Raw genomic sequence first — 25,828 nt, 5'->3', positions numbered from 1 at the left:
CGGGTGGGTGGGAACCGCGTCGTCTCCGAAGGGAAAAGGGGCGAGCCAAGGGCTGCCCCGACCTTAAGTGGCCTTACCAAGGTCCGCCCCTGCCGCCAGCCGATTGGCTGGCGCCACAGGGGATGCTAATTGAGGGGAATCCTTGCCTCCCACGAGGCTGACGCCAGCCTCGCGGGAGCGGGTGTGGGCGGGGTCGTGATCCCGCAACCCCCCCCTCCTCCTGACGATCGGAAGGGGCATTGCGCCGTCGCAAAGGACCCAGCAGGACTGAACTTGCTGCTCACCAGCTGACATCACTGAGTGATGTCAGCTGTTTGACACCTGGGCATGGTTTAAGCAAAAGGGCATTATGGGCAAATATTGACCCACAAACTGAAGGTTTCCCATCCCTGAATTCAATCAAACGCATCTACCAACCACCATTCTCTGTATTTACTTTTGCTACCATCTGGTTTTAAATTGTCATGACCAAGAACCTGACATCTCTCACATTAATAACATGCTGTCAATCGGTGTTATGTTCACTTGGCCAAGATTTCAGTGACTCCTAGAGGACAGATTCTGTTGGATGCTTGCTACTAGAAATAATCAGCATTATAAGCCAATAAAAAATAAGGAATTGCGGGCATTGTGTCTCATGAGGCTCTATAATAATAAACCTACCTAGACTCTGAGATCATCAAGATCATCATCTGAGGCCCTTCTTCATTTGCCTCCTCCAAGAGAAGTCCAGGGGTGGCAACATGAGAATGGGACTTTTCTGCAGTGGTTCCCCATTTGTGAAATGCTCTCCCTCTGCTTACAGTTTTCTATGTGCACCATAGTATATTTAATCTTAGCCCTAATCATGTCCTCTTTGGCAGCAAACCTCAGATCCCTTGGCGCAAACCAATGAAGTATTAATATGCAATTTAATAAGCTGGCTCATTACTTCTCTGTGGCATTACCTTCATGCATAAATGTAATATCCTTCTTGACAACAGGAAAAAGTGGAATAATTGGAGGCTGCATGCTCTGACTGCTAAGGATGTTGCGATACTTTGCCATGTTTCTAGATGGATCAAAAAGGTCTTGAAGATCTCGTAGGTGCTTTTCATACTTGCTTGGTAACTTTTCCCATGTACCCCTAAGTCGGGCTACTGGTGCCAGATTAAGACCACTGCAAGAAATAACTCTCACATTACCAGTTATCAAATAAAAACAAATTCATACACCCTATTCAAAAGAGGGTGCTCCTGACCCACATTAATATCCCAGGCTATAGAAGGGAGCCTCCTCCAAACCATAAACAAAAATATTGAGGTACAAGTGAAATAGTGTGGATAAAAGAATGCTTTCTGAAGTGAAGGTTTCCATGAGGATGGGTACAAAGTATGCTAGCTTGTCCACATGAAAAATTAGTTGCCTGATTATCTGGAACCTGGTTAATAAATTTTATCAATAATATTATATTCCTGCAATTAAAGATGTTATTGTACATTTAACTAAAATGTATGAAGAGTCCATGTCTATAAACAACACATTTCCACCTAATAACCCCAAAGAGTCATAAGTACATTCTTTTTCAGTAAACTTCTATCAGTATGTTATGACATACCTATTAAGTTACCAAGCACATCCCAGATCTGCCAATAACTATTCAAGTTCTGATATTAAGGCTATGATCAGGCACTTCATTTTAATTCTAGTTTTCTACTTCTCTGCTATCTATCAAAAGAGAATAACCTACCTTATAACAGCAAACATAGAGTTGAAATTCTTGCACTCTCGACAATGGAGAGCAATTTTTATGAAATGTTTTACGATCTTCATCCTTTTAAGCTGGTTTGGCTCTGATAAAATTTCTGTGGCAACCCAAAATGTCTCTTGATTCATAACATCCTCAAACTGCTTTAGATTAGCATTCCCCGTTTTAGATTCAAGTTTATATAGTTCATCAATATATTCAGTAGGTTCAATGTTCCGAAATAACTCAAAGTCTCTCATTGATAGCTGGGTAGCTACCTCAATGGTGCTCAGCTGTAAAAGGGAAATCTGGCTCTCTCTAAGCAATTCTTGAGCATCTTCATCTGAGCATAGAGTCTCAGTTTCCATATTATTTTTCAAGTAATACCTAAAAAGCATTGTTAGAGAAACAAACATTAAATGTCTTTTAATACAAATTCAGAAAAGGAGCAACATAGCTAAACATAGCTTCCCTGCAGTAGCAGAGGGCCTTCTTGCACCTCCCTGCGACAACAGAGTGTGCCACCCTACCTCTCCGCCATGGTGGAGGGTGTGCCACGCTTCCCCGCAGCAGCAAAGGGCCTTGACAAGGCTCCCCGCGGCGGTGGAGGGCCTTAAAATATAAGGAATTCAGTAGGGCTTGCTTGTGAGTAGACACGCATTCACTTGCACTGCTTACCAAAAAACACCCTCCCCATCGTTCCCACATAGTACCCAAACTCCCATTTCAGCATAAAGGTAGCCAGCTAAATCTTCTCCCCTCCATTACCCCCACACACACATACACAGAGAGAAGGGCCCCCCAAAAGCCCTCATCCTAGCAATCGTTCCCTTTTTATCAAAGAGATAGTCTCCTTGAAATAATAATAAAAAACCTTCCTTTTTAATATGGATGAAAGCTATTTAGGGGAAGCCAACAAACATAAACACCACCAGAAAATAAAAATAAAAACTCTTTCCCCCATTTTTTTCCCTGGCAGGGATGAGGGTGAGTGAAGAAAGAAGGGCTTTCTATTTCTTTGTTTGTGTTCTTTGTTTACTTTGCCGCTGGATCTTTGAGGCTGTGTGAGGTTCATCCTGAATTGTTAGTAGGCTCTACATAAGTAACTGAACTGGTAAGAAGACAATAAGCCTTCACACAAACCAGCAAACTCTTTCAGTTTCACCAATATATTTCCACTTAAAGAGTTTGCTGGTTTGTGTGAGGGCTTATTGTCATTTCTTATTGGTTAGGAGGGAGGAGGGAGAGAACAAACAAAGGAGACAAGCTGCCTGCAATTTATCTGAAAACTATCTGTACGGGACGCGGGTGGCACTGTGGGTTAAACCACAGAGCCTAGGACTTGCCAATCAGAAGGTCGGCGGTTCAAATCCCCGCAACGGGGTGAGCTCCCGTTGCTTGGTCCCTGCTCCTGCCAACCTAGCAGTTCGAAAGCACTTCAAAGTGCAAGTAGATAAATAGGTACCACTCTGGCGGGAAGGTAAATGGCATTTCCGTGCGCTGCTCTGGTTTGCCAGAAGCGGCTTAGTCATGCTGGCCTCATTACCCGGAAATTGTACACCGGCTCCCTCAGCCAATAAAGCGAGATGAGCACCGCAACCCCAGAGTCGGTCACGACTGGACCTAATGGTCAGGGGTCCCTTTACCTTTTATCTGTAAAGTACTGGTTCAGCTGGGCTACCCCCTGGGAAGCTGTTAAGTTCCATCTTTTGTTCACCGGTATATTGCCTTGTTGAAACACTTATCACAATGTTATTTCAATACCGGTATTCAACAATATGGTGATTTATCACACAGCCTTAGCAGGGATTAAAACCCTGGTCTCTCAACACTAATCCAACCACTATACTCCACAGGCTCTTCTAACGTTAGAGAAAGTAAATGTAGTGTTATGCTCACTGGAAGAGATTCCTCTTTTTATTTTATTTTTCTACCATTTTCTTACTTCTGTGCTTTACTTAAAGATGCAAGCATACCTACCTTCCATTCAGCTGAATCCGATCGGCTAACTTTGAGAACTGATCAGGAAGCCTTCTCTGTTTGATAACTCCTTCGGGACTCACAGAAACCTCACAGAGAGAATAGGTCTCTGAGCCTCCTGTCAAATTGAATTCGTGGACTGCATGGCTTACGACTTCTTTTGCTGTAGTGTCTTTGCTTATGATAATGTAACAGCTCTGTTGATCGGCTTTGAAAACTCTTATAACCTGATCTGGAATGTCTAGGTTAAAAAAAAAATAGAAGTATACAGTTATTCCCTTAAAATGATGTTAAGTTTTTTTAAAAATTATATAGCTTTGTTTTCTGTCACAATAAATAGCTGTTTCATGTAAGCATATGTGTACTATTGTTTGCTCAGCAAAAGCAATGAAAATTTACATTGCATGTATGTTATCTTTAAAATATATATATTATTTCTTTCTATAGCCACAAATTTATTTTTAAGGTTTTGATTCTCCCTGTGCCCACTGACCAAATAGGTAGCTCTTTGTTCTGGACCTTCAGCGTTACATAATGCTAACATAATTTAGAAAATAACTGCACTTGACGATTGATGTAGATTATGACAAGTAGTAAGTGTATCATAAATCAATGAGGCTCTAAGCTTCAAGTTTAGTTTATTGATTCATTTTTCTTGTAGACAATTTACTCTTTGTGAAGCTGAATTGGTTTGGAAAATTCAGCTGATAGGGTGCAGAGTGTTATATAATTTAAATGACCACGTGCTTCTTTTCTTCATGTTGCCCTGTATCACCAAAGTCAATTAACAAATTTATAAAATGGGCTTTTCAGAACAGAGCCAGATGTGACTCAATGTCAGACAGATCTGATTTTGACATGCAGATAAAACATGGCTCGTGGTGCAGGTGGTGGCAGAGAACCACATGTGTAGAATCCCTGTTCTTGGAAAAACAAAACTAGCATAGCAAGAGAAGACAAGGACAACTCTCTTCTCTTTCCAAGGGCAAAAAAGTTGTTGTTGTTGTTGTTGTTTTTTATTATTATTATTATTATTATTATTATTATTATTATTATTATTATTATTATTATTACATAGGACAAGCTGTCGTCAACTTGGTACCCTTCAAATGTTTTAGACTACAACTCCTATCAACTGGGGATGATAGGAGTTATAATCCACAAAATTTGGAGGACAACAGGCTGGCAAAGGTTGGCATAGGGCAACACTGAAATCTGCTATCTTCCACCTGCAATCTGAAATGATACAGTATGGGAAAGACTTAACCACATGTTTTGGCTGCATATCTGAATCAGACATCAGTTACACAAGTAATTAATTCCCAACAGCTAGCATTCAAATTTGCTATAAAAGCACAAGCCCTATAAATTCATCCTCTTTCTCTCTCCTGTTTGAAGTGTTCAACAAAAGCAGTATTTCTGAATCATTCTAATGATTTGAACTCAGTAGTACTTACATCCAATAGAATTGTGTATAGGATTGTGCTATAATTGTACTTTCACCACCCTAAAACTACCTTACTATAAGATAGCAAGTCCTGTAACCTTTTGCAACTGCCCCCTCCAAAACAACAAATCAAAACAAAACACCAAGGCTGAAGAACAGGAGTATAACTCCTACACCTTCTTCATTCCAAAGATACCTTAGAAGGTGTAATTTTGGGTCTCCTCGGTCCTAGTTCAGCAATCCTAAACACTAAGCCACAATGGCTCTAATGGAGTTACAGTATTTCTATCAATCCTAACAGCAAAGATAGCATGGACAGGCATGGAGACCTTATTTCAAAAAATCTGCAACAGTCACCCTTCCTCCACACAATTTTTGCACCTCCATGTAGGCCACGTACTTCATGTACTTTTGGTGCTCCACTGAATTAATCTCTGTCCTGCATAGATGCATTTCTCAAAACCTGATTGTCATGACAAGGTAGGTATTTTATAGGAAAGTGCCATTATATTTATGAGAAACTTTAGGAACAAAAGTCAGCCATCTCTAACCCTCAAAGGAGCAATAATTTAGAGTATGTTGCAAGCTAATACTTGCAGAGCGATCAAAGAATTATTACATAGTCTGACTCACACATATGTTGAAAGATTAGACACTGAAAGATTATAGACACTGAAACAAAACAGGTTCAGCTATACTTCTGAAAAATGGCTTCAATGTTACTATTTAAAGTAGAATTTCAAAAATACATTTTTTAAAAAAAAAACAACACATTATAAAATCATCAGGTTGCCAGTGATTGGAATACTTACAGTAAAAACCAACCGCTGCAGGATAAAAAGAAGGGGGGAAAGTCAGGATCCAGACTTTACACTGACATCATTAGTCACACACTGTATATGTGTGGATATGAAAACAAGTTACTTTGATTTTCCTCTTATTAAAAACTGTATACCAATAATCTGATTCCTTGTTACATCTGAGAAATATTAGCTAATCACAGCTAACATAATTGAAATCTCTTCAAGTGTAAACACAAGTTGCTACATAAACTGTTACATAAACATAAAGTTATGCCACAATGTGTTGTCAGAGTGCATAATTAAGCTAAAAATGTGATCTGGGTATAAAAACAAACAAGAGTTTTTCTTGTTTTGTTTCTGAGAGGCCTAGGTGTGATTTAGATTACTGCAGTGAAAAGATGTGACGGTAGAAGACGCACACTAAGTTTTGTAAATAGATTGACACAGTAAAGAACGAAGAGGTGTTTAGGTCAGCAATGATCATGGATCAATAGCATCTGGATACGCACATGGCCAATTAATTAACTTTGATAGGTGGAATCCAGTCGATATTTCTCCACTGATAGAAAGTACTATTGGTACCTATATGAAGAGCGGTTTCCCACTGGCACTGCAAGGTCATCAGGCTGGGCAACATCTCCCCCTGGTAGTTGAAGGCAGGACAAATTTTTTGGGAAGCACACAGCTCCCATAATCCAGTTTGTGGACTTGCTTAATTGTAAGCAAAAAATTACAAAAGGTAAATTTGGTGACTTCCTCAATAGCACCTCATTTGTGTCAGGAAAGGTACCTCTGGGATGATATACTTGCTGGAAGCATAAAAGGTTTGGGGGCGTAGTCTTCAAATTTCTTAAAGCACTTCATAAGGTATATGGTTAAAAATGTAGTAGCTATGAAAGCATGATGATAAATGCATTAACTTGCCCCATTAGAAACAAATCTGTACTGTGTAAAGCACTAATGAGTACAGGAAGCCTCAGTGAATATAGAAACCCATTGTTTTCTTCTTTGTTCTTTTCACTTATTCTTTTAACACTGCTTGACATGTACAGTGGTGCCCCGCAAGATGAACGCCTCGCAAGACGGGAAACCCGCTAGACAAAAGGGTTTTCCATTTTGGAGGCGCTTCGCAAAACGAATTTCCCTATGGGCTTGCTTCGCAAGACGAAAATGTCTTGCGAGTTCCTGCGGGGTTTTTTCCCTCCCCCCCCTTTTCCTAAGCCGCTAAGCCGCTTATCAGCTGATCAGCCGCTTAACAGCTGATCGCTAAAAGCCGCTAAACCGCTAATAGCGCTAATCCGCTAAGCTGTCAATGGGCTTGCTTCGCAAGACGAAAAAACCGCTATACGAAGAGCCTCACGGAATGGATTAATTTTGTCTTGCGAGGCACCACTGTATCTAGAATAATCTGGCAAACCTAAATTGTATAGATGTGTCAGATGGCATAGCAGGGCTGTGTGGTGGAGCCATCGTCCCGACAGTGGCATTGTTGTTGCTGCTGCTGCTGCTTACAGGAACAGTGTAGAGGAGGGGAAGGGTAGTGATGAGGTTGGGGCTGCGTAGGTGTTTAGATGGAAATGCTGGATTTTGTGCACCCACAGAACCTTCCCAGCTGCCCCGCCCTTACTGCTGTTCCGCCCCAACCCATACTGGTAAGCAGCAGCAGCAACACAGCTTTTAAAAGGCTGCCTCCAAAATACTAACCCAGCAGCTCCTGAGGTGTGCATCAGAGTCACAAATTCTGGCAACTGCATTTAACCTGCCTCCATAAGTAGCCAACCACGTACTGGATTGTCAATGCTGATTTACAAAAACATGGTGGGAAAAGTAGCGGATAACAACTGAGGGTCTTTTTACCTGAAGGGTTAGAAAAATCCAACATGCTGGTTGTAGGCTGCAAGAGATCAGGACTGCTGGACGAGAGCGTGCCAGGAATAGGCATAATTGCCAAACTGTGTCTGCATTGCCTTGTCCCCACAATGCTGTCGTCCTGTGACTGGCTTACACTACCATCACTGCAAGGAAGTTTTAGAAGGTGTCAGTGTTTAAATGAAACAAAAGCATAGTTATTCTACACAAATGAAGCAAAACAAGGTATAATTTTCACTAACAATGGAAGCATGAGATCTTAAATAATAACCTGCTCTTCTTGTTGTTTACAGGCTGCTGTGTCTGTAAGGCTCAAGGTAAAACTGAACTGCTTACCGAAACCTCCTTTCAGAGTATGCACTGCACATCCATAGATTGAAGAGTGCAGGGCTGCTAATGCAGAAGGTTCTGTATCTTGGAAGCAGTTACAGCACTTGTACTAGTGCTCTTTTTAGCCTGCTAACACTTCCCTTTCTCTGCAGCATCTGATTATCTGATGCATATTACCCCATGAAGGTCAAGAAGATGGCTATACTGTTGGTTTGTGTTTCTCCTATGCAGGCTGATGAGCTTCAGGGCCTTGGTCTGTCCTTCACTAGCCTCCTGTTTTGCTTCCTCAGGAAGTGAATAATATCTGAAGTCCTGTCATCTCAGAAGGAACTCCTTGTAAAAGGGGAGGGTGCCTTTTGGCCCACTGTGTTTTATTTGGCTCATTTCCATAATAAGGAAATTCACTGATGGAGGACACATTCTCTCGTAAGTTCTTTACTGCCTTCACAAGGCTCTGAAGAATCAATAGGCTTCAGAGTGAATGTCAGATGGTGCCTATTCCACCAGCTCTGCTGAGAGACTGGCTTACTTTAGCCTTCCTCAGTGATGGACTGAATGGGGAACAATAAACTGAGGCTGAATCCTGATAAGATGGAAGTGCTGAGTGAGTGGTTCCCGTGTCTTTGAATAAGATGCAAGGCCTGTTCTGAGAGGGACTGCACTCTCAAAACAGATTCATAACCTAGAAATACTCCTGGACTCATTAGAGATCTCACTAGAGTCTCAAGTTGTTTCTTTGGTTAGGATTGCTTATGCTGAGCTTAGGCTGATTTACCAGCTATGACCATCCTTGGACTGATATAGTTTCCATGATCTGGTGGTCTGCCTTCTGTATTACTATAATGGGGCTATCCTTGAAGATGGTTCAGAGGCTGCAACTAGTACAGAATGAAATTGCTAAGCTGGTAAGTGGAACAGCCTGATGGGACCATAGGTCTTGAGTTCTGAAGCTGCTGGCTGCCAGTGAGCTACTGGGGCTAATTCAATGTATAAGTATTAGCATACAAAACCCTAAGTGGATTAGAACCCAAGTTCCTAAAAGAGCATCTTCCCCTATATCACCCACCTCAGACTGTACCATCAGCAGGTGAGACTTTGTTGGTGCTGCCATTGGGGACTGCTCAGTTGGCACTGACCCATGGCAAGGCCTCCGCAGTGGTTTTCCCCCATTTGCAGAATGCCCTCTCTGATGAGGTGCATCTGTCCCCCTCATTATTAGTTTCACTATTTTTAAGTTTTATCTTTAGTTTTTGTAAATTAAAAAACAATGAACCATAATAACAATACGGTAACAGTAGCAACATAAGAGCAGTGAGTACAAAAGTAAAAGATAAGCTGTGTTCAGCACAGGTTAGTCCCAATAATCATATTCTGAAAGGTCCAGTTTCAGCTAAGATGTTTTTAATGATATTGTAAGTAATGTGTTTGGTGACCTGGGCTCCTTTGGGAGGAAGAATGTGACATATATTGACTAAATTAATTAAATAAATAAAAACTGAAAGACCTTAACAAAAGTCAATATGGCTCTGCATAAGGGGAAGTATATGCATATTCCCATACGTGTGACTACACAGAGACACAAGAGAGAAAACTATCTCATAATTAAACTTCACAATAATACAACTGTGGTTTTAGACTTACTTTTTTTGGTTCAAAAAGGTGCCAAAACCAAGGTCAATACATGGGATGCGCTACCAGGTAATAAAAGTATGTTTCCAGTAGGGACAAGTGAGTCTTTCATCCTATTTCTGCCTGTGTTTTTTTATTATTATTATTATTCTGTCAGTCACAATCCATTAATAGAGCAATGGAAAATAACTGAGGTCAAAAAACACCAAGCCACAGAGAGTAACTATTCACAGACTGATGTGCAAAAAGCTATAGAGAATGACTGCTATTAGAAAAACTGTAGGTCTTAGTACTGTCTATAACTGATGGAGCTTTCTCTAGAAGCTCTATCTGACCCTCTAGTAATAGACTACTTCTTTTGAAACAGAGAATGCTTATTTAACTTGGTTTACAGAATGTTCCAGATACTAACAAAAAAATAACAAGGAATAATGCAAGTAATAAAATTTAGATAGTTGGAAATTTTCCTAGACAAGAAAGACAAAAGGGATGTCGATGAAGGGATGCACAATCTAGTTCACAAGTCAGCAATCTTCTTAATATTATTGTTAGTGGGATTTCAACATGTCTGGCAAACTAAACTCCAACTATTCCTGGGCGTGCTAGAGGACAGGTCAGCTGACTAAGCCATCGGTCACTTTAGATGAAGAAACACTAGGTTTGATTTGCTGTGCACACACCCCTTGGAAGCACAGCCAAAGAGGCCAAATAATGGACATAAGTTTGTTTCTAAGGAGGAAAAGAATGTAGCGAGGGTGGAGGATCATGCCTGCTAGATGGCTGGTGACTACTGTTGAGCAGTGATTATCAAGATGAATAGCAAATTTATACAATTTATAGTTAGCAAAAAAAAAAAGACTGTATGCAAATAAAGGGAGATTAAACAACAAGAGAGAAATAAACAATGACTACTTTGCTTTTGCTTTTCATAAAGGAGAGTGGCTTGAAATCAGAGAGTGAGAAGGAATTGGAAGCTCTGGGGCAGTTTTAAAATTATAAATATACTTGAATCCAGCCAACAGATATTCTCCATTCACTAATAGTGCAAGAGCCTTCCTGCAAAAGGCTACTGGGATGTACTCAAAAGCTTAGCCTAGGAATAGGGCATAGAGAAGGAAACAGCCCTTGTGCCGAAGTGCTTTTGGTGCTGAAATGAACAGAAAAGACTTTTAGTTGTGGAGCTTTGGATTAGGCAGCATAGATCAAGGCATATACCACTTGCCTTCCCTAGTGCACCACAAGTAAAAGAGAGGAATTGTCACAGCCTGCAGCTTTAAAGGAAGGAAACTGCATTTCCACCAACAGAGAGCTAATATAGCCTTTTCTTGTCTAGTTATAGAAAGGGTTGTAGAAAAATCCTAGTTTATGAGAAAATATTTTATCATACCTGAACAATTTTGGAGGTAAGATGCTGAATCGCGTCTTGTCTAAAATTTTCTTTATTCTGTTTCTTCCACCAGACACAGTGTTTGCTTTTATTTTTTTGTTTCCTTTCTCGCGTGGAAACATCTGTTCCACATCTCCAGGAATATCTGGGATGGAATAGCGATTATTTTTCTTTTCTGCAATTTTTGGAATATGAGGAACTCCATTCTTCTCCTGCCCTATCCTGCTAAGCAGCTCTTTGAACACTGTAGAAAAGAAAGTCAAAATGTTACACATTCATTCACCCAGTATTATTTTTTTTAATTATTAGGATTATGCTAAATCCTAAAAAGGAACATTTAAAAATGTGTTCCATTTTATCATAATTTTGCTTTTAATGATCCAAATCTGCAGCAAATGGCCAAAATCCTGCAGCATATATATTACCTTGAGAGAGCACAGCTTAAGATGCACAAAAATGAAAAAAGATTCAAAACTCTATAGAAGCTTTGGTATGGGTCAAAGTCAGGTTTTTTTAAAATAAATTTTCAATAGAGAAATATTATTTTAGTAGAAAAATGAAGTGGAGAAAAGGTGGAGAAAAGTCAAAAGAAAAGAAAAATGTGCTTGAAACTGTGGTACAATACATCATATGGGTATGTAAGCAGTATGGTTATTCTAACAAGTATAAAATTATTAACAAGTTTTATAATTTTTATAAATGCATTCCTGATATCATTATATTTCTCCATACACAATCTACGTCTAAAAGCTTTTAGACGTAGATGGGTCAATGTCAGTTTGAGGTATGTATGATGTGTAACAAATCAATGAATAGCCCTCTCTAAGCTGAACCACCTGGGAGCCAGTCTGCATGTGGTGCCATGCTAAAATCAAGGCCAATCTGAAGAAGAGCAAATATCCCCAGGTAAACCTGTTTGTAATTCTGTTGACCACTAAGGCAGCCTATCATATTTAGACAGAATCTGACCTTAGCTCCTCTGCTCTTCGCCCTTCCTTGTCTATTCCCCCGACTTAAGTAGCAAGGTTTGTTGCTGGTTTTGGTTGCTTCAACATAGTTTTCACAATGAATCCTCATACATGACAACTTCATTTTATCCTAAAAGACTATTCAATACAGTCCTAATCCAATATCTTTCTTCAAATATATTACTTATAACTAGTAATCAAATACTGGCCAGGATCCAAAGAGGTTTGAGAAAAAAGCAAAGGCTGAACATTCCATTCTGATTTGTAGTCTCTTGCACCTCACAGAATGCGGCTCTAGAATATCCTCAACCTTCAGGGATAATGTTTCAAAGAGTGTGCGAGAATGTGATGCAAAAGATCCCTTGGATCCCAGCCATTATCTCCTAAAAATGATTTTAGTGCAAAAACCAGAGTAAGAGCACACTAAAATAATATGAAAGATGTGGCTTAACTTATCTAAGAGGCTCCCTCTATTGTGCATCTGAGGTTGCAGAGTTAAGACTACATTCGCCATATAATTTATAGATCAAGTGCTTTTTGCCTGCTGCAAATGCTACAAGCAATTAAGTATTGATTGTTCATGTTTTTGCTTCTTGGACAGCTCAGGTTATGTAAAATCAAGTTGTGCTATATGACATATGTGTACATTTGAATAACAGATTAAAATATAGCAGTAGGGTCTGGGTGGTGCTTTGGATAATATAGAATATGGGGGAAAGAGTTAAACACAAATCCATTAAATCAGCAAATAAAACTCCTGCCAAGGACTTCAGCAGACATTCATGAATTTTCATGAGCAACAAACAAGGCAAGCACCTTGAAGCCGTTACATCTGACAAAAGAAACTTGGAATCCATCGATAGATGGATCTGTCTATCTACATAGCCGCACAATTGATAAATAAACTTAGACCAACTCATTTTGTAAAAACATCTCATATATCTCATCTCACTATTGTTTCTACTCATTCAGGGGGTGTCAATATTTCCCTGAATAGTCCTTCCCAGAGCAATTTCCAGCACCATATCCCATGCTACTGCGAAGGAAACCCTGCCTTACAGGAGTAGGTTTTCCAAAGGCTGCAACAGAGGGGGCAGGAAAGACACAATGATCACGTCAACTATATTTTGCTATTACAATTTTTTCCCTTGAAGGTGGCTTGCACATGTGACACATTTTGACTTCTATGTTGATATCAAACATATGAAAAGCATACAGTGGTACCCCGAGTTACATACGCTTCAGGTTACAGACTCTTCAGGTTACAGACTCCGCTAACCCAGAAATAGTACCTCAGGTTAAGAACTTTACCTCAGGATGAGAATAAAAATCGCATGCTGGTGGCACGGCGGCAGTGGGAGGCCCCATTAGCTAAACTGGTACCTCGGGTTAAGAACAGTTTCAGGTTAAGAATGGACCTCCAGAACGAATTAAGTTCTTAACCCGAGGTATCACTGTACTTGGATAAAGATTGTGACAAAATAGAAGGGGAAAGGAGGAAGAATCAGGTCCAAAAGAAGCAGAAGTAATAGTTACCACCTATAGAGAGAAGTTCAAACACCCTTAGGAAATTTTCTGTTGGACTAAAATGTGAAGCTTTACTGTATGGCCTGTCACCTCTAGATGTAGGTCATCACTTTTGAAGTGCCACAGTAGACAAAATTCAGGATTTTGTATAGACCTTTAAGATAAGGACAGTGTCCTAAAACTGTAACTAGTCCTGTGCACCAAGAGTGATTTGAGCATACAGTAAGCCTGCAATTTATGCAAGAGTTATGTTGTGGGGGTCGCACATAAAGCCAAAATTGAGTACAGCCAAAGCACGTTAGTTTCAATGGCAAATGGGGCTGCTAAAGCTGTTTTTTGCAGAGCCCTGCCCCCCTTTTCTTGCTTTTCCTTTTCTTTCTTTTCCTTTCTTTTCCTTCTTTTTTTGCCACATGCCTAAAGCTGAATGCACACAAGTTAAATGCATGTAAGTGGCAGGCTTACTGTATTTCTTAACCAGCACCTTCCTCCACCATCCCTTTGGTATATAAAGAAAATTTAAAACTGGGTGGGTGGGAGCTTCAAAAGCAGCTTGGGAATGTAATGGGTGCCTATGCATGCAGTTCTTAAATTTTAAAGGAAATAACTTGCAAAAACCTCATGAACTCACTAAAACCTTCAAAGTAGTTCTTTGGCCAATGTCTCTAAGCGATCTCATTTATATGGCTTATACAACGGTACTCACCAAAAATATTTGTTTTTACAGTGATGGAAAGATGAGTATTGTTTCTCAAGATTTCAGTGGCTTTTGCAAATGTAATATTCTCAAAGTTTTGCCCATTTACTTCCATTACCTTTAAAATAATGAGGGAAAAGAGAATTTTGTTATCAAGAAAGATGGAGTATTACCAACATGGAATCTTAATCCCCTTTTTTTGAAATTCAGCTCAGTTCTAAAAATATGTTTTGAAACCAGCCTTATTTAATGCCTCAGAAGTTACAAAAGCAGCATTTTTACAAAACATTATGGCAGAAAGAATTGCTCCCCTGCTTAGACTGTTTACATATGTTTGTCTTTCACATTAATGTTACATTTCCATTTGACTACCATAACCAATCCTGAGAATAATTTGTTTTTTCACAATATAAATTTATCGTCACGTTATGGAGGCAAAACTATTAATTTAGAAAACAGGTGAAACCATCATTAAACAAACCAAGGAAGATGAGAGGGATGTGGTATGAAAAGTATGGTTTTAGCCGAGATCTCTAAACCAGCCCAACACAACAAATATCTGGTCTATTTCTTTGGTTGAATATACTTCACTTAACCAAGGCAGATATACGATTGTAAATGAGACACCGGGTTTTACTTTACCTGATCACCACGTTTAAGCCCAGCTTCTGCTGCTTTGCTTCCTGGTTCTACTGTCTCCACAAAAATACCAAAACATTTTTCACTTCCGCCAAGGAGGCTGAAGAAAAGTGGGGAGTCTCTAGAAGGCTTCTGCAATGTGATTTGTCTCCATTTTGCCTTGGCTGCACAGGCGATGTTTAGTAATCTGAGGTGCCCCTTCATTTTCTGTAAATTGTCAAACACATGAATATCTCCCATCTATAATTAGGTGACACCAAATCACGTAATGGTAAAACTACACAGAACTACCTCACCACCTAATCACATTCAACCCATTATTTGCCATAACTGTGCCATTAAACAGCATTGTCTGCATTATCTCTATAATAAAAAGTCCTTTGAAAGAAATTTGCAGTACTCAGTTAAAACCTTCTACAAATGGTTGCAGCATTTTAGGAACTTCAGTAATAGTTGCAAGGTAGATATAAGAATTAAGATATATTAAGAAAAAGTTAAATTATGATAAGAGTGTGTATTGGCAATAAGTAATAGGAAATTGAAATAGGGAATAAATGGGAACTCAGGTCTTTAGTGTTAAGACCAATTTATGTTTTATTGTTTGTTAAGGAAATTTGGTGTTTATTGTTATTGTTATTCCTGTGTGTAATTTGGTATTTGTGTTTACTCTTTTTTCTTTTCTTGCTGTTTCAATAAAAATCTAATAAATAAATAAATATTTAAAAAACCTTCTACAAATGTTTTTGCTATAGTAAGAGCTTCTTTTAAAAATGCATGATGCAGCATAAAACTCAATTTATTTAGGTACATACCGCATTTTCCAAGTTTTTTTCAAATTCTTCCAAAAAACGTGTCATGGCTGGATCTCCCTCAAAATCATTAAAATGGTTGTTCACCCACAACAGTACAACTCGGGTAACCTAAGAACAAGTACATATGTGAAGTTAATGCAAGTTTTATTTGTAAGAGGAAATTAGGTTGCTATTCTTAATATAGTTTTGACGCTAACAACCAGTCAAGTAGCTTTTGTACCAACTATATACCTTTCCACTCTATGAGCCAATTTGTCTATGCTTTTATACATTTGTCTATGCTTTTATACATCTTTGTTGCTATAGAGAACAGGCCTACAACTCAACACCTGGAGTACTATCTCTCTTCCATGGTTTTCTTATGAATCAGTATTTCAAAGTTGCTGCCCTTGCAAACTATTTGTCATTTGCAATGGCTGCTTCTATGAAACTTACACTAATAAAGCTAGAATTTCCATCTTCATTTTTTTGAAAGAAGAGCCAATTGGGCTATAAAATTACTGCACAACTGGCAGTCTGTCAGATACCTTGTCAGTTTAAAACAAAAATGTTTTTTCAAAGAGATCTATCCATGTTCTCTAACAGCATAAAATGTTACTTCCTGTTCTGAGGGCAATGCCTTTATATGTGTAAACGTATAATGATATACATATGAGGTCATACTAATTATAACTAATTCTTTTTTAGCGATAATCATTTGACTTGGGATATCTCTTAGCTGAAAATTAAAACAGTGACTGGTTCATGGGTGTTAACTGAAATACATAGGCATAAAGATGAAGCAAAAATAAAAGTTCAAAATACAGTGGAAATATCTGAATCATTCTCGCATGTTTTCCCCATCCTCCAGCTCTGGTATATGATGGCAGAGACTTTTATTAGGCAACAGAACCTTTTACCAACTGCAAGCTGATAGTGCCAGCCTAAAAATATTTAGGAATATTGCCTGTTCTCAGCATTCTCTGAATTTAAAACATTGTACATGCTTTATTATTACTACCATTTTTATATAGTCACTACATTATTTTTCAGATGATTTCTAAGTTCTCTGTGTTTCACAGGTACTGTAAGTCACCACAACCAAGAAGTTCAGATAAGACTTCATAAAGAGTGACCCACTGTGAGGCAGCTGTGAAGAAGGTAAATTCTATGACATGGATCCTTAGGAAAGGAACCAAAAATAAAACTGTCAATGTCACGATGCCATTACACTAATCTATGTTGAGACCACATTTGGAATACTAGGTACAGTTCTGGCTGCCTCACCTCAAAAAGGATATTGTACAGTTAGGGGGGGGGGGAGTTCAGAAAAAGTTAACCAAAATGATCAAGGAGATGAGACAGCTCCCTTATGGTTACAGCATTTGGGACTTCTTAAAACAGAAAAAAGCAAGCAAGAGGTAATACAATATATGCTTATAAAATCATGCACAGCATGAAGAAAGTGGATAGAGAAGCTTTTCTCCCTCTGCCATAACACCTGAACCCGAATGTTGAAAGATTCAGGGCATTGAACATAGTTAAAATATGGAACTCACCCCTACGGGGGTGAGGCAGTAATACCCACCAACTTGGGGGCTTTAAAGAGGACTGGACAAATTCAAGGAGGAGGAGGCTATCAATGGATTCTAGCCATAAGAGCTGTGCTCTGCATCTGAACGCCAGTTGTGTGGGCTTCACACAAGCATCCAGTTGGCCACTGTGAGAACTTGATGCTGGCCTGGATAGGCCACCGACCTATTTTCCAGTACAAGAAAATTACCAATCAGGGTTTGGTTATCTCTCATCCAGAAACTAACCTTGTCCCTGAGACTGTCTACCTGAAACCATTCCAATAGTTTATCCCCAACTTCCAGGGGGCTTGCCAAAAATGTTCTGTATGTTAAGAGAAAGTCTTCAATGTATGTTGGATCCACAATAGAATGTTCTTCGATTAAATGTGTAATCAGGCGTTCAGGTGTTGCCTTAAAAACAATAGATGACAGTTAATAGAATAATTCCACAAAAACAACATACCATTTTGTACTATCACCAAGCCATATTCATAAATCCAATTCCTAACTTTCATCCTAAACACACATTTATTTTCATAATACTTCCTGCATACCAATACAGCATCACAACTCAGATCTATGTCTGTAAAGACTATATTGTTGAGTGATGTCTAATTGCCCAGAGGCATATTATTTCCACAATATATAGCCATTTGACTGCATAACAAGAGAACTTCTTTGAAGATGAGAAACTAGATCACTTTGTTATGAAACCGAAAAATGCTATATAATAAAACAACTTCTTTGTCAGGTTATGTTTTTGATCACCTTAATGACAATGTGTCCTTTCCTGGTTCCACTGCGGTCCAGCTCTCTGTGTTCTTTCACCATAACAATTTCTCCTTCTTCTTCAACCTTGTGTGTATTTTTTTCAACATGGTTCAGAATCCTCCAATAATCCTGCTGGGCTATACATACAAACTATCCAAAATAACAGAGGGGTATAAATACACAAGCAAACCGTTTTGTTTTTTTAAAATCCATTAGTCAAGCCTAGACACATTTAACATAATTATGGCAAAATGTAATTAGAAATCAATCTGTTTCCATCTCGTTCAACCTCATAATTTATTTATTTTTGTAATACCTTCAGAGATTACTACAACTGATACATGTAGATAAGAAGTCTAGATGAGAACTTGAATTCAAAAAGTAAAATTGTCCTGAGCCTGTTTCAGCAGACTTTGATATATAAGTAGGGAAAGCAATGGTTCCTGTTTGCTGAATAACCTATGCTATGACCAAGAAAGCTGTAAGTGGTTACCATTTGCCAAAATTGCACTATTTTATTTCTGGAATGATTAATTAAATATAATTTTTAATGAGAAAATGGAAGAATGTTTTACTATGAAGTTATCTTACCTGGCAGTCATCTACTTTGGTTCGAACTACACCATTCATATATTGCTTTTCCAGAGAGGGAGTAATTCCAAAACTATTTCCCATACAGAGACTTTCCGTTTTCCCATCTCGATGGCTGATTTCCACAGTGCCATTTAAAATAACATACCAAGAATCAAGCTAGAAAGAAAACCCAATAAAAGCATTTCAATTATCTTAAGCATCCAACTGTATGAACAATAAGCTAAACAGAAGGCTCACTGGTTGCTTAGTATGCCTCTGCAACAGCAATATAACCATTGGGGTAACAATAAAAATGATTAATTTAGTAGTAATGTTAACAACCGGTACCCATCTTCCATGACCAGATCAGGAAGAAACACAGAGATGAATGAGATATTCGGACAGAAATTCTAATGTAAGATTCAGAATGTGGTATTGTTGCTTGAGTTCAAAACATTCATCAGGTGCATTTGAAAAACTATGGCTTGGTTCGTATGGCGCATCTTAGTTACAAACTCATGGCTAGTGAGAAGAAAACTTAACCATGAGCCCAGATCCAAATCATTGTGATCCAGGAATAAAAAAGACCAGGGAGGAACAAAACAGCTGCAATCACCTCTCTGGGAGCCCACATTTGCACAGTTTCACTAAGCCATAGCTTGTGTTACCATGATGTACAAACCAGGCCTAAATCTAAGGGATAGAAACATGGTTTGACATTTGAAATAAGCTAGCAGTAGGTCATAAAAACCCCCTGTGAAATGTTTTTGGAGCTTTTGATAATATGCAATGACACTGGGGAGTTATGAACTGCTACATATGCTGTAAAACTGCAAACATTTCACCCTTATCTGCATGGTAAAAAAATATATGTTATAGGTGTTTGATGATCACATAGCAACATGATCATGGCATGCATTATTCAATACTTACTTCTTGCCCATCATTAAGAATGATGGCTCCTGCTTGTTCTACAACTTCAAATATCATCACTGAGCAGAGTTCTCTCCTTACAGACATAGTCATGTTTGCAAATGCTGGAAGCTGGTGCATGAATTCCAGTAATTGTTCTATAAGAACAAAAATAAATATATGTTAGAAACAAAGCAAGGCAACATTTAGTTAAGTTTCACTATCATGCAGGTTGGTATTATTTAATATATCAAAAATGGATTTCAATCTGTATTTGTGTCACTCATCAATTTAAGTTAGTTAATAAGAGCGGTTACAATGAGTTGGCATCAAAGAGTACTTTCAGCATGCAAAGGCATCTTCTACTCAAAATTGGGACTTTTGAATGAGAAAAAGTGAAACCTATTATGAAAGCAGAAGCATGAGAACTGCTATAAAGCTATTTTAGCACTATGCAAACTCTTGTGAAAGACTTTGCAAAACTATGCCAGCAACTATTGTTCTATTATTCATAGTTATTTGTATCCAACCCCATGTTCATAGTACACAAGGAGGAAAGTGAGTAAGAAATAGCAGTCTGATGTTAGAATGGCCCAATCTGCACACTTGGAAGTGCAGCAAGAAGCTTGGGTCCTATATGCATAGGAATTGATAACATTTAGTGGTTGGTTGCTTCCCCTGCCCATACATTCACACACAATCTATATATTTTATGCAATATATGAGGTTAGCTACAGATAAAGATATAGGGAATGTGTGTAGATAGGTGAGGCCTGCAACAAAATGTTGCAATGTGAACTGCTTCAGTTCAGAGTTTTAGCCAGACACGCTCTCTTCAAGGATTCTCAGTTCCATTCTCTCCCTCTCCAAATGTCAACCAAAATGGCTGGGGCTCTTTTGTACGAGGGGGTCATTCTTTTGCTTTGTTTTTAAATATACTTCTGCAAACCTTAGGGTTCTCCCAAGCCTGCTAGTATCTCTCTCATATATGTCAATGGTGCTACTTTGGCTACATAAGGATTGGCACTCTGTGTGTTTCTGTAAAATACGCTACTATGTCAGTTTGTCATTAACTTTCAAATTACTAGATTATTAGGGATAATCTGTTGAAACTATGTAGAAGAACTTTCTTTCTTTCTTTTTACGTCTCACCAATGTCATCATCTGTTTTGTCAGCAGGTTCCTTTTCAAGGCATTCCCGTACAACATCTCTCCCCAGCAGTGGATCTGAAGTTCTGTCAATGTCTTCATCTTCTTCTTCATCGTCTTCAGAATCAACTGGTGCTTCTGGGAGACCAGTTAGATCTACATCTCCCATCTCACTTTCTGTAGCCTGTACATAAAATCAATACAAGTTATTTAAGCTGCTGAAAATTAAGCACATAAATTTTGACACAAATCCACTTAGTTCTGGTAATATCAACTACTGGCCAAATGAACAGCTTGGAAGAGCTCTGTGAATAGCCTCCAGCTGCCCTGTGGGCAAACAAGTTATACTCGTCACTAATAGACCTTTGTGATTTTTGGGGGGGGAGTGGGATTGGGGATAATCAGTAGAGCATGGCTAGAATATTCACTTGCATAGGTATTTGTGAAATCCAAATGTTAAATTCCATCAATAACGAACACAGAAATTAACAGATTTTCAGGACCATAAAGCTGGTGCTGTCTGCAGCAGAAAGTAAGTCAGAACAAAAGAGAGATATGTGGTTACATTCACGGACTTCTTTTCACAGTCAGCCTTAATAGCAGCTCGTGTAAGGTGACAGAACCCATACCTTTAACAGCTGATCCCCCAACCACACAGATTACATAAAGTGTCAACTTCAATACATACATTATCAAGGATATCAGATAAAAGTTATAATAATCAATGTGAATGTATGCATCCTGCATATGTAGACTTTGGAATGTTAGCACACAATCTTTAGAGACTATAGATGGACTTCTTGATATTCTGTAACACTCTGTTAATTGATTTTATGCACCTTTGGATGGAATAAGCCTCATTTAACATTACTTTTTAAAACTCGGTCTTATCATTGTGCACTGCTTAGGAAAAATCTACAGTAGAAGTAGTAGATGACAAAACAATTAAAGCATATCAATTATGCCAAGGTCATCCACTGTCACTTAATGTACTTTAGGGAACATTAATTATTAACCTATAGTGGATCAATGATGAATATAACCTCCAAGATGTATTTAGATACAGACTAAACAGAAGTGAAATAATTAAGTTGCTTTTTATAGAATCCAGCATATATCAAAGAAGTTGTGTGACTTACTCCACAATATTAATTTGGAAGAAGGGTGGAGCTAAATGTTAAATGCACATGTGCATAACAAGAACCAAACAGGAACAAGTGATTAGGACCAAGAAGTAGCAAGGAGGAATAACATATCTTTCCCAAATCTATTGCTTTCCCTGCCCACCAATTTTCCTTAAACCTTGGCTAGATTGTGTTCAGACTAATAGAGAAATTACCCTGTAATTTATGAAAGACTTGTGATCTGCTGGATATTGTCTTAGCACCTAGTTCTATGCTTGTTTAAATCTAACCAATTATAGTAGACTTGCTGCTAGATAAGTATGCATAGGACTTCAGCCTTAATCAAGCCTCTTAACTTTGACAACTACTTTATTATATAAAAATAATAATAATACAGCACATCCAAAAGGCCTCAGGGGAAACACAAATGGTAGGCAATTTGTTGCTCATCAGCTGGCCTTGTGAAAACTCTGGTTGGAAACTCTGGCCATTTTCTATCCACCACTACATGAATGTGGCTTGAAACATGGGACTGGAAATATTCCAGGGCATATCCCAAGCTATTCCATGACTTAGAAATGCATGAATTTGACATGTTTAACCCAGCTGTGCATTTTAAAGCTCACATACAGTCTTTCCCACCATGAATGTCTAGAAGCTGATAGTCCGGGTAGGAAATTATTCTGGGCTTACTGAATGGCCGTAAGGTGTAGATGTCTGGCTTTCTATATATTTGGAGCCACCACATAGTTCACTTTTAAGCAGTTGTCTGAATCCACAGAGCGAATTAAGCAGGAACAGATATAGGAAAATATCTGCCTTACACAGAGTAAAACCGCTAGTCTATCCGGCTCAGCACTGTCTGCACTGACCGGCAGCAGCTTTCCAGGGTTTAAAACAGGGATGTTTTCCAGATGAACTTGGAGATGCGGTAGGTTGAATCTGGGGCTTTTGTCATACAAAGCAATTGCTCTACCACTGAAATATAGCTCTCCTACTATATATTGTTGTCTGATTCTTGAATTCAAATAATCTTCCCTGTAGTCATAGCAATTTTGATCCAAATCTTTCACATTTTTTTTGTACTACAAGCTCTTTAGTGAGACACAAGTTTCATTATAAGGCAGCCTTAAGTTGCGTGTCAAGACTCCCCCCTAAGTTGAATAAAAACACATGGGTTCAAATAGCCAAAAGCCACCACCACCCCTGGCCAACTGAAAGAAGAAGAAAAGGAGGCTGAAGAGTTTAGTAGGGTTCATGTCATTTGTTCCCCTCAGTGGCGTAGCGTGGGGGGTGCAGGGGGGGCCGGCCGCACCGGGCGCAACATCTGGGGGTTAGGGTTAGGGGGCACAAATCCACGGGTTAGGGGGCACAAATTACTTGCCTTGCCCCGGGTGCTGACAACCCACGCTACGCCACTGGTTCCCCTAGCAATGCAGAAGCCTGAAGCTCTGTATAAAAAACTCTCAATAACGCAATGATACACAGTGTGCCTACATCAAACTAGAAACACATACTTAAGTCTATTTATATTGTTTAAGCACTGTTTCCTTCCTATAGTGCAAAGAGCTCTATATGCACATTTAATGAGACTAGTGTAAAATATAAAAAGTTGTATCCAACAAAGTTAGTGTAGAAGAATTGAACCTAGATCATTTAAGTTAGCCGTTTTAATTTATTCCAGTGAGTCTACTCTGAATAGGCCTAATGTTGGAAGCAACCCAGCTTTTACCCAATCTATTATTGTCAATCAATTCACAATTAATTAATTAATTAATCAATCAATTAATTAATTAATTAAGCCAAACTCACTCTAATCTGTCATTTGCTTAAGTTGACTTCAACACACACATATCATTAAGAGCACTGCCCTCCTTTTCAGTTGCTGCTGAGCCTAGTGAGTGTTCAGTGGCTGGGGACTCAGGACACCAAAACACTTCTGATTGTATCCTAAATCTCAGTTGATACACTGCTTCTTTAGGCATCATGGGGGGGAAACCTCCATTGGTTACAATAGCCAGGTATCACCTGAATAACTACATATTATCACAAACACTGATTTTAGTATTATTTCAGTAAGATTTTAACTTGAAACAAATTACATCATTATCTTCCAAATCAAAACTTAATATTCCTCTGGTCTTACTGAACCCAACATATTACAGTGGTACCTCGGGTTACATACGCTTCAGGTTACATATGCTTCAGGTTACAGACTCCGCTAACCCAGAAATAGTATCTCGGGTTAAGAACTTTGCTTCAGGATGAGAACAGAAATTGTGCTCCGGCAGCATGGCAGCAGCAGGAGGCCCCATTAGCTAAAGTGGTGCTTCAGGTTAAGAACAGTTTCAAGTACGGACCTCGGAACGAATTAAGTACTTAACTTGAGTTACCACTGTATTTTGTTCATTGTGCTGTCAAATTTTAAAAGTATATGATAGCAATCTTATGCTTCTGCTAGCATACAGGGATTCAACCATTTAAGTCCTCCCTCTTTTTATGAAAACAGAATGTTAAAACAAATTTTGGACTTACTTGGTAGATGTCAGATAAACTGCTACTCCCAGAATCACTAGCAATGCTGCAACCAGACTGACTTGAGGGGACATGTGTCACCTGTGGATGTTGACCATCTGTGAGATGCATCTTGGTCAGGTCTGCAGGAAGCTGGAAGCAAAGTGCAATGTAAGGGAAGTTAAATAGGCTTTCAATTTCAAGCAATTCATGCTATGTTTAACTTGATATAATTTAATGCTGACTGAGAAAATGAGAAAATACATTGGTTTTATTTTTTATTTGGTTGAAATATTGTCAGTTGCCAACTACATATTAAGCCTTGTTGAGTTTAGGAAAACAACTTACAGGGAAAACATGTGCATGTAAAAATTGCATTGGCTGCCAATTTGCTAAGTTCAAGGTGTTGGCTCTCGTGTACAAAGTCCTACACCTCTTGCGACCACAAAAGCTAAAAGAGCATCCTACCCTCTACATACCCAATTGGTCACTGCTTTCTACAGATAAAGGTTTCCTGCACATCAAGAGATCTGTTCCATAAGATATAGAGATCTGTTCTTCAATGTGGTGGCACCTAACCTTTGAAACTCGTTCCTGTTATACGTCAAACAGGCACAGTCTCTATTGCCTTTTTTGGTGCCAATTAAATACCTTCCTTTTTAAAACAAGCCTTTCAAAAGGAGATCAATATCCTAGGCTATACCTGTATTGAATAGGTAATGAATTTTACATATGAAATTGCTTAATTGTTTTTATATAATGGAATTGTTTTCATTGGCTATGTTTTTACTGTGAAATTGCTTTAAGATGTTTTATGGGAAAGTGTTTCATAAATTGGATCAAATAATAAATGCTTTCTTTGCAAGTGGTTCCACATTCTAACCTAAGCACCTCCATTTTCCAGTGCTGGGAAACAATAATACTTCAGTAGCCTCTGCTGCCACATGCTTCTTTGCAAATACATTCTGCAAACATCTGTTACTATCATATTATGCAACAATTATTAGTACAGTGTGTTTGGCATAATACAAAAGTGTTAACACAATAAATATAAGGGAGGAATGACTGCCTGAAATGATTATCTGTAATTTAATTACAAAAATAAAATATTTAGTTCAGAAGCAGAATGACAACTATTAAGACGTCATGTTCATTTGAGCCTGTGCTCCAAATGTTGTAATACTGTTCCTAAAAATAGGAAGAGACTCTTTAGTGGAAAGACTTAAAGCACACCTTGAGTTAACTCAATTTTAGCACATTTCAAAACAACCTGCTTAAAACTGTATTTCTTTTTTAAAAGAGAAAATCATAACTGTGAACAGAAGCAATGTGCTCAGATTGAGAATCTGCAAGTAGTATTTTTCTGAACACCTGCTAAAGAACAGCAGATGCGAAATAGTGAACATGTTCCAAGGACATTA

At 38.6% G+C, this 25,828-nt stretch overlaps 1 protein-coding gene across 10 annotated transcripts in view; it reads right to left on the bottom strand.

The window, feature by feature from the left end:
• The window catches only part of RAPGEF6 (Rap guanine nucleotide exchange factor 6), a 139,858-nt gene that overhangs the window by 35,699 nt on the left and 78,331 nt on the right, over positions 1 to 25,828 (bottom strand). For 7 of the 10 annotated variants that reach the window (XR_014561588.1, XM_083728343.1, XM_083728348.1 and 4 more), the window contains 15 exons: positions 24,429 to 24,560; positions 20,773 to 20,953; positions 19,642 to 19,778; positions 18,727 to 18,885; positions 18,133 to 18,285; positions 17,611 to 17,775; positions 15,812 to 15,919; positions 15,003 to 15,206; positions 14,370 to 14,478; positions 11,172 to 11,415; positions 7,814 to 7,971; positions 5,966 to 5,980; positions 3,707 to 3,947; positions 1,730 to 2,113; positions 948 to 1,159 (listed from right to left, as the gene is read on the bottom strand). Coding sequence is in view for 9 of the 10 variants with exons in the window: in XM_083728343.1 (XP_083584469.1) it covers positions 948 to 1,159; positions 1,730 to 2,113; positions 3,707 to 3,947; positions 5,966 to 5,980; positions 7,814 to 7,971; positions 11,172 to 11,415; positions 14,370 to 14,478; positions 15,003 to 15,206; positions 15,812 to 15,919; positions 17,611 to 17,775; positions 18,133 to 18,285; positions 18,727 to 18,885; positions 19,642 to 19,778; positions 20,773 to 20,953; positions 24,429 to 24,560 (2,602 nt within the window). In the remaining variant the exon portion in view is untranslated. The remainder of the gene's footprint in view (positions 1 to 947; positions 1,160 to 1,729; positions 2,114 to 3,706; positions 3,948 to 5,965; positions 5,981 to 7,813; positions 7,972 to 11,171; positions 11,416 to 14,369; positions 14,479 to 15,002; positions 15,207 to 15,811; positions 15,920 to 17,610; positions 17,776 to 18,132; positions 18,286 to 18,726; positions 18,886 to 19,641; positions 19,779 to 20,772; positions 20,954 to 24,428; positions 24,561 to 25,828) is intronic. The other 3 variants (XM_083728345.1, XM_083728349.1, XM_083728347.1) reach the window with 1 other exon arrangement.

The sequence above is a fragment of the Podarcis gaigeae genome (genome assembly GCF_964106915.1).
Source record: "Podarcis gaigeae genome assembly, chromosome: 2".
Classification (NCBI taxonomy): domain Eukaryota; kingdom Metazoa; phylum Chordata; class Lepidosauria; order Squamata; family Lacertidae; genus Podarcis; species Podarcis gaigeae.
The sequence above is the reverse complement of the archived record's forward strand: the minus strand, read 5'-3'. Positions and strand labels throughout refer to the sequence as shown.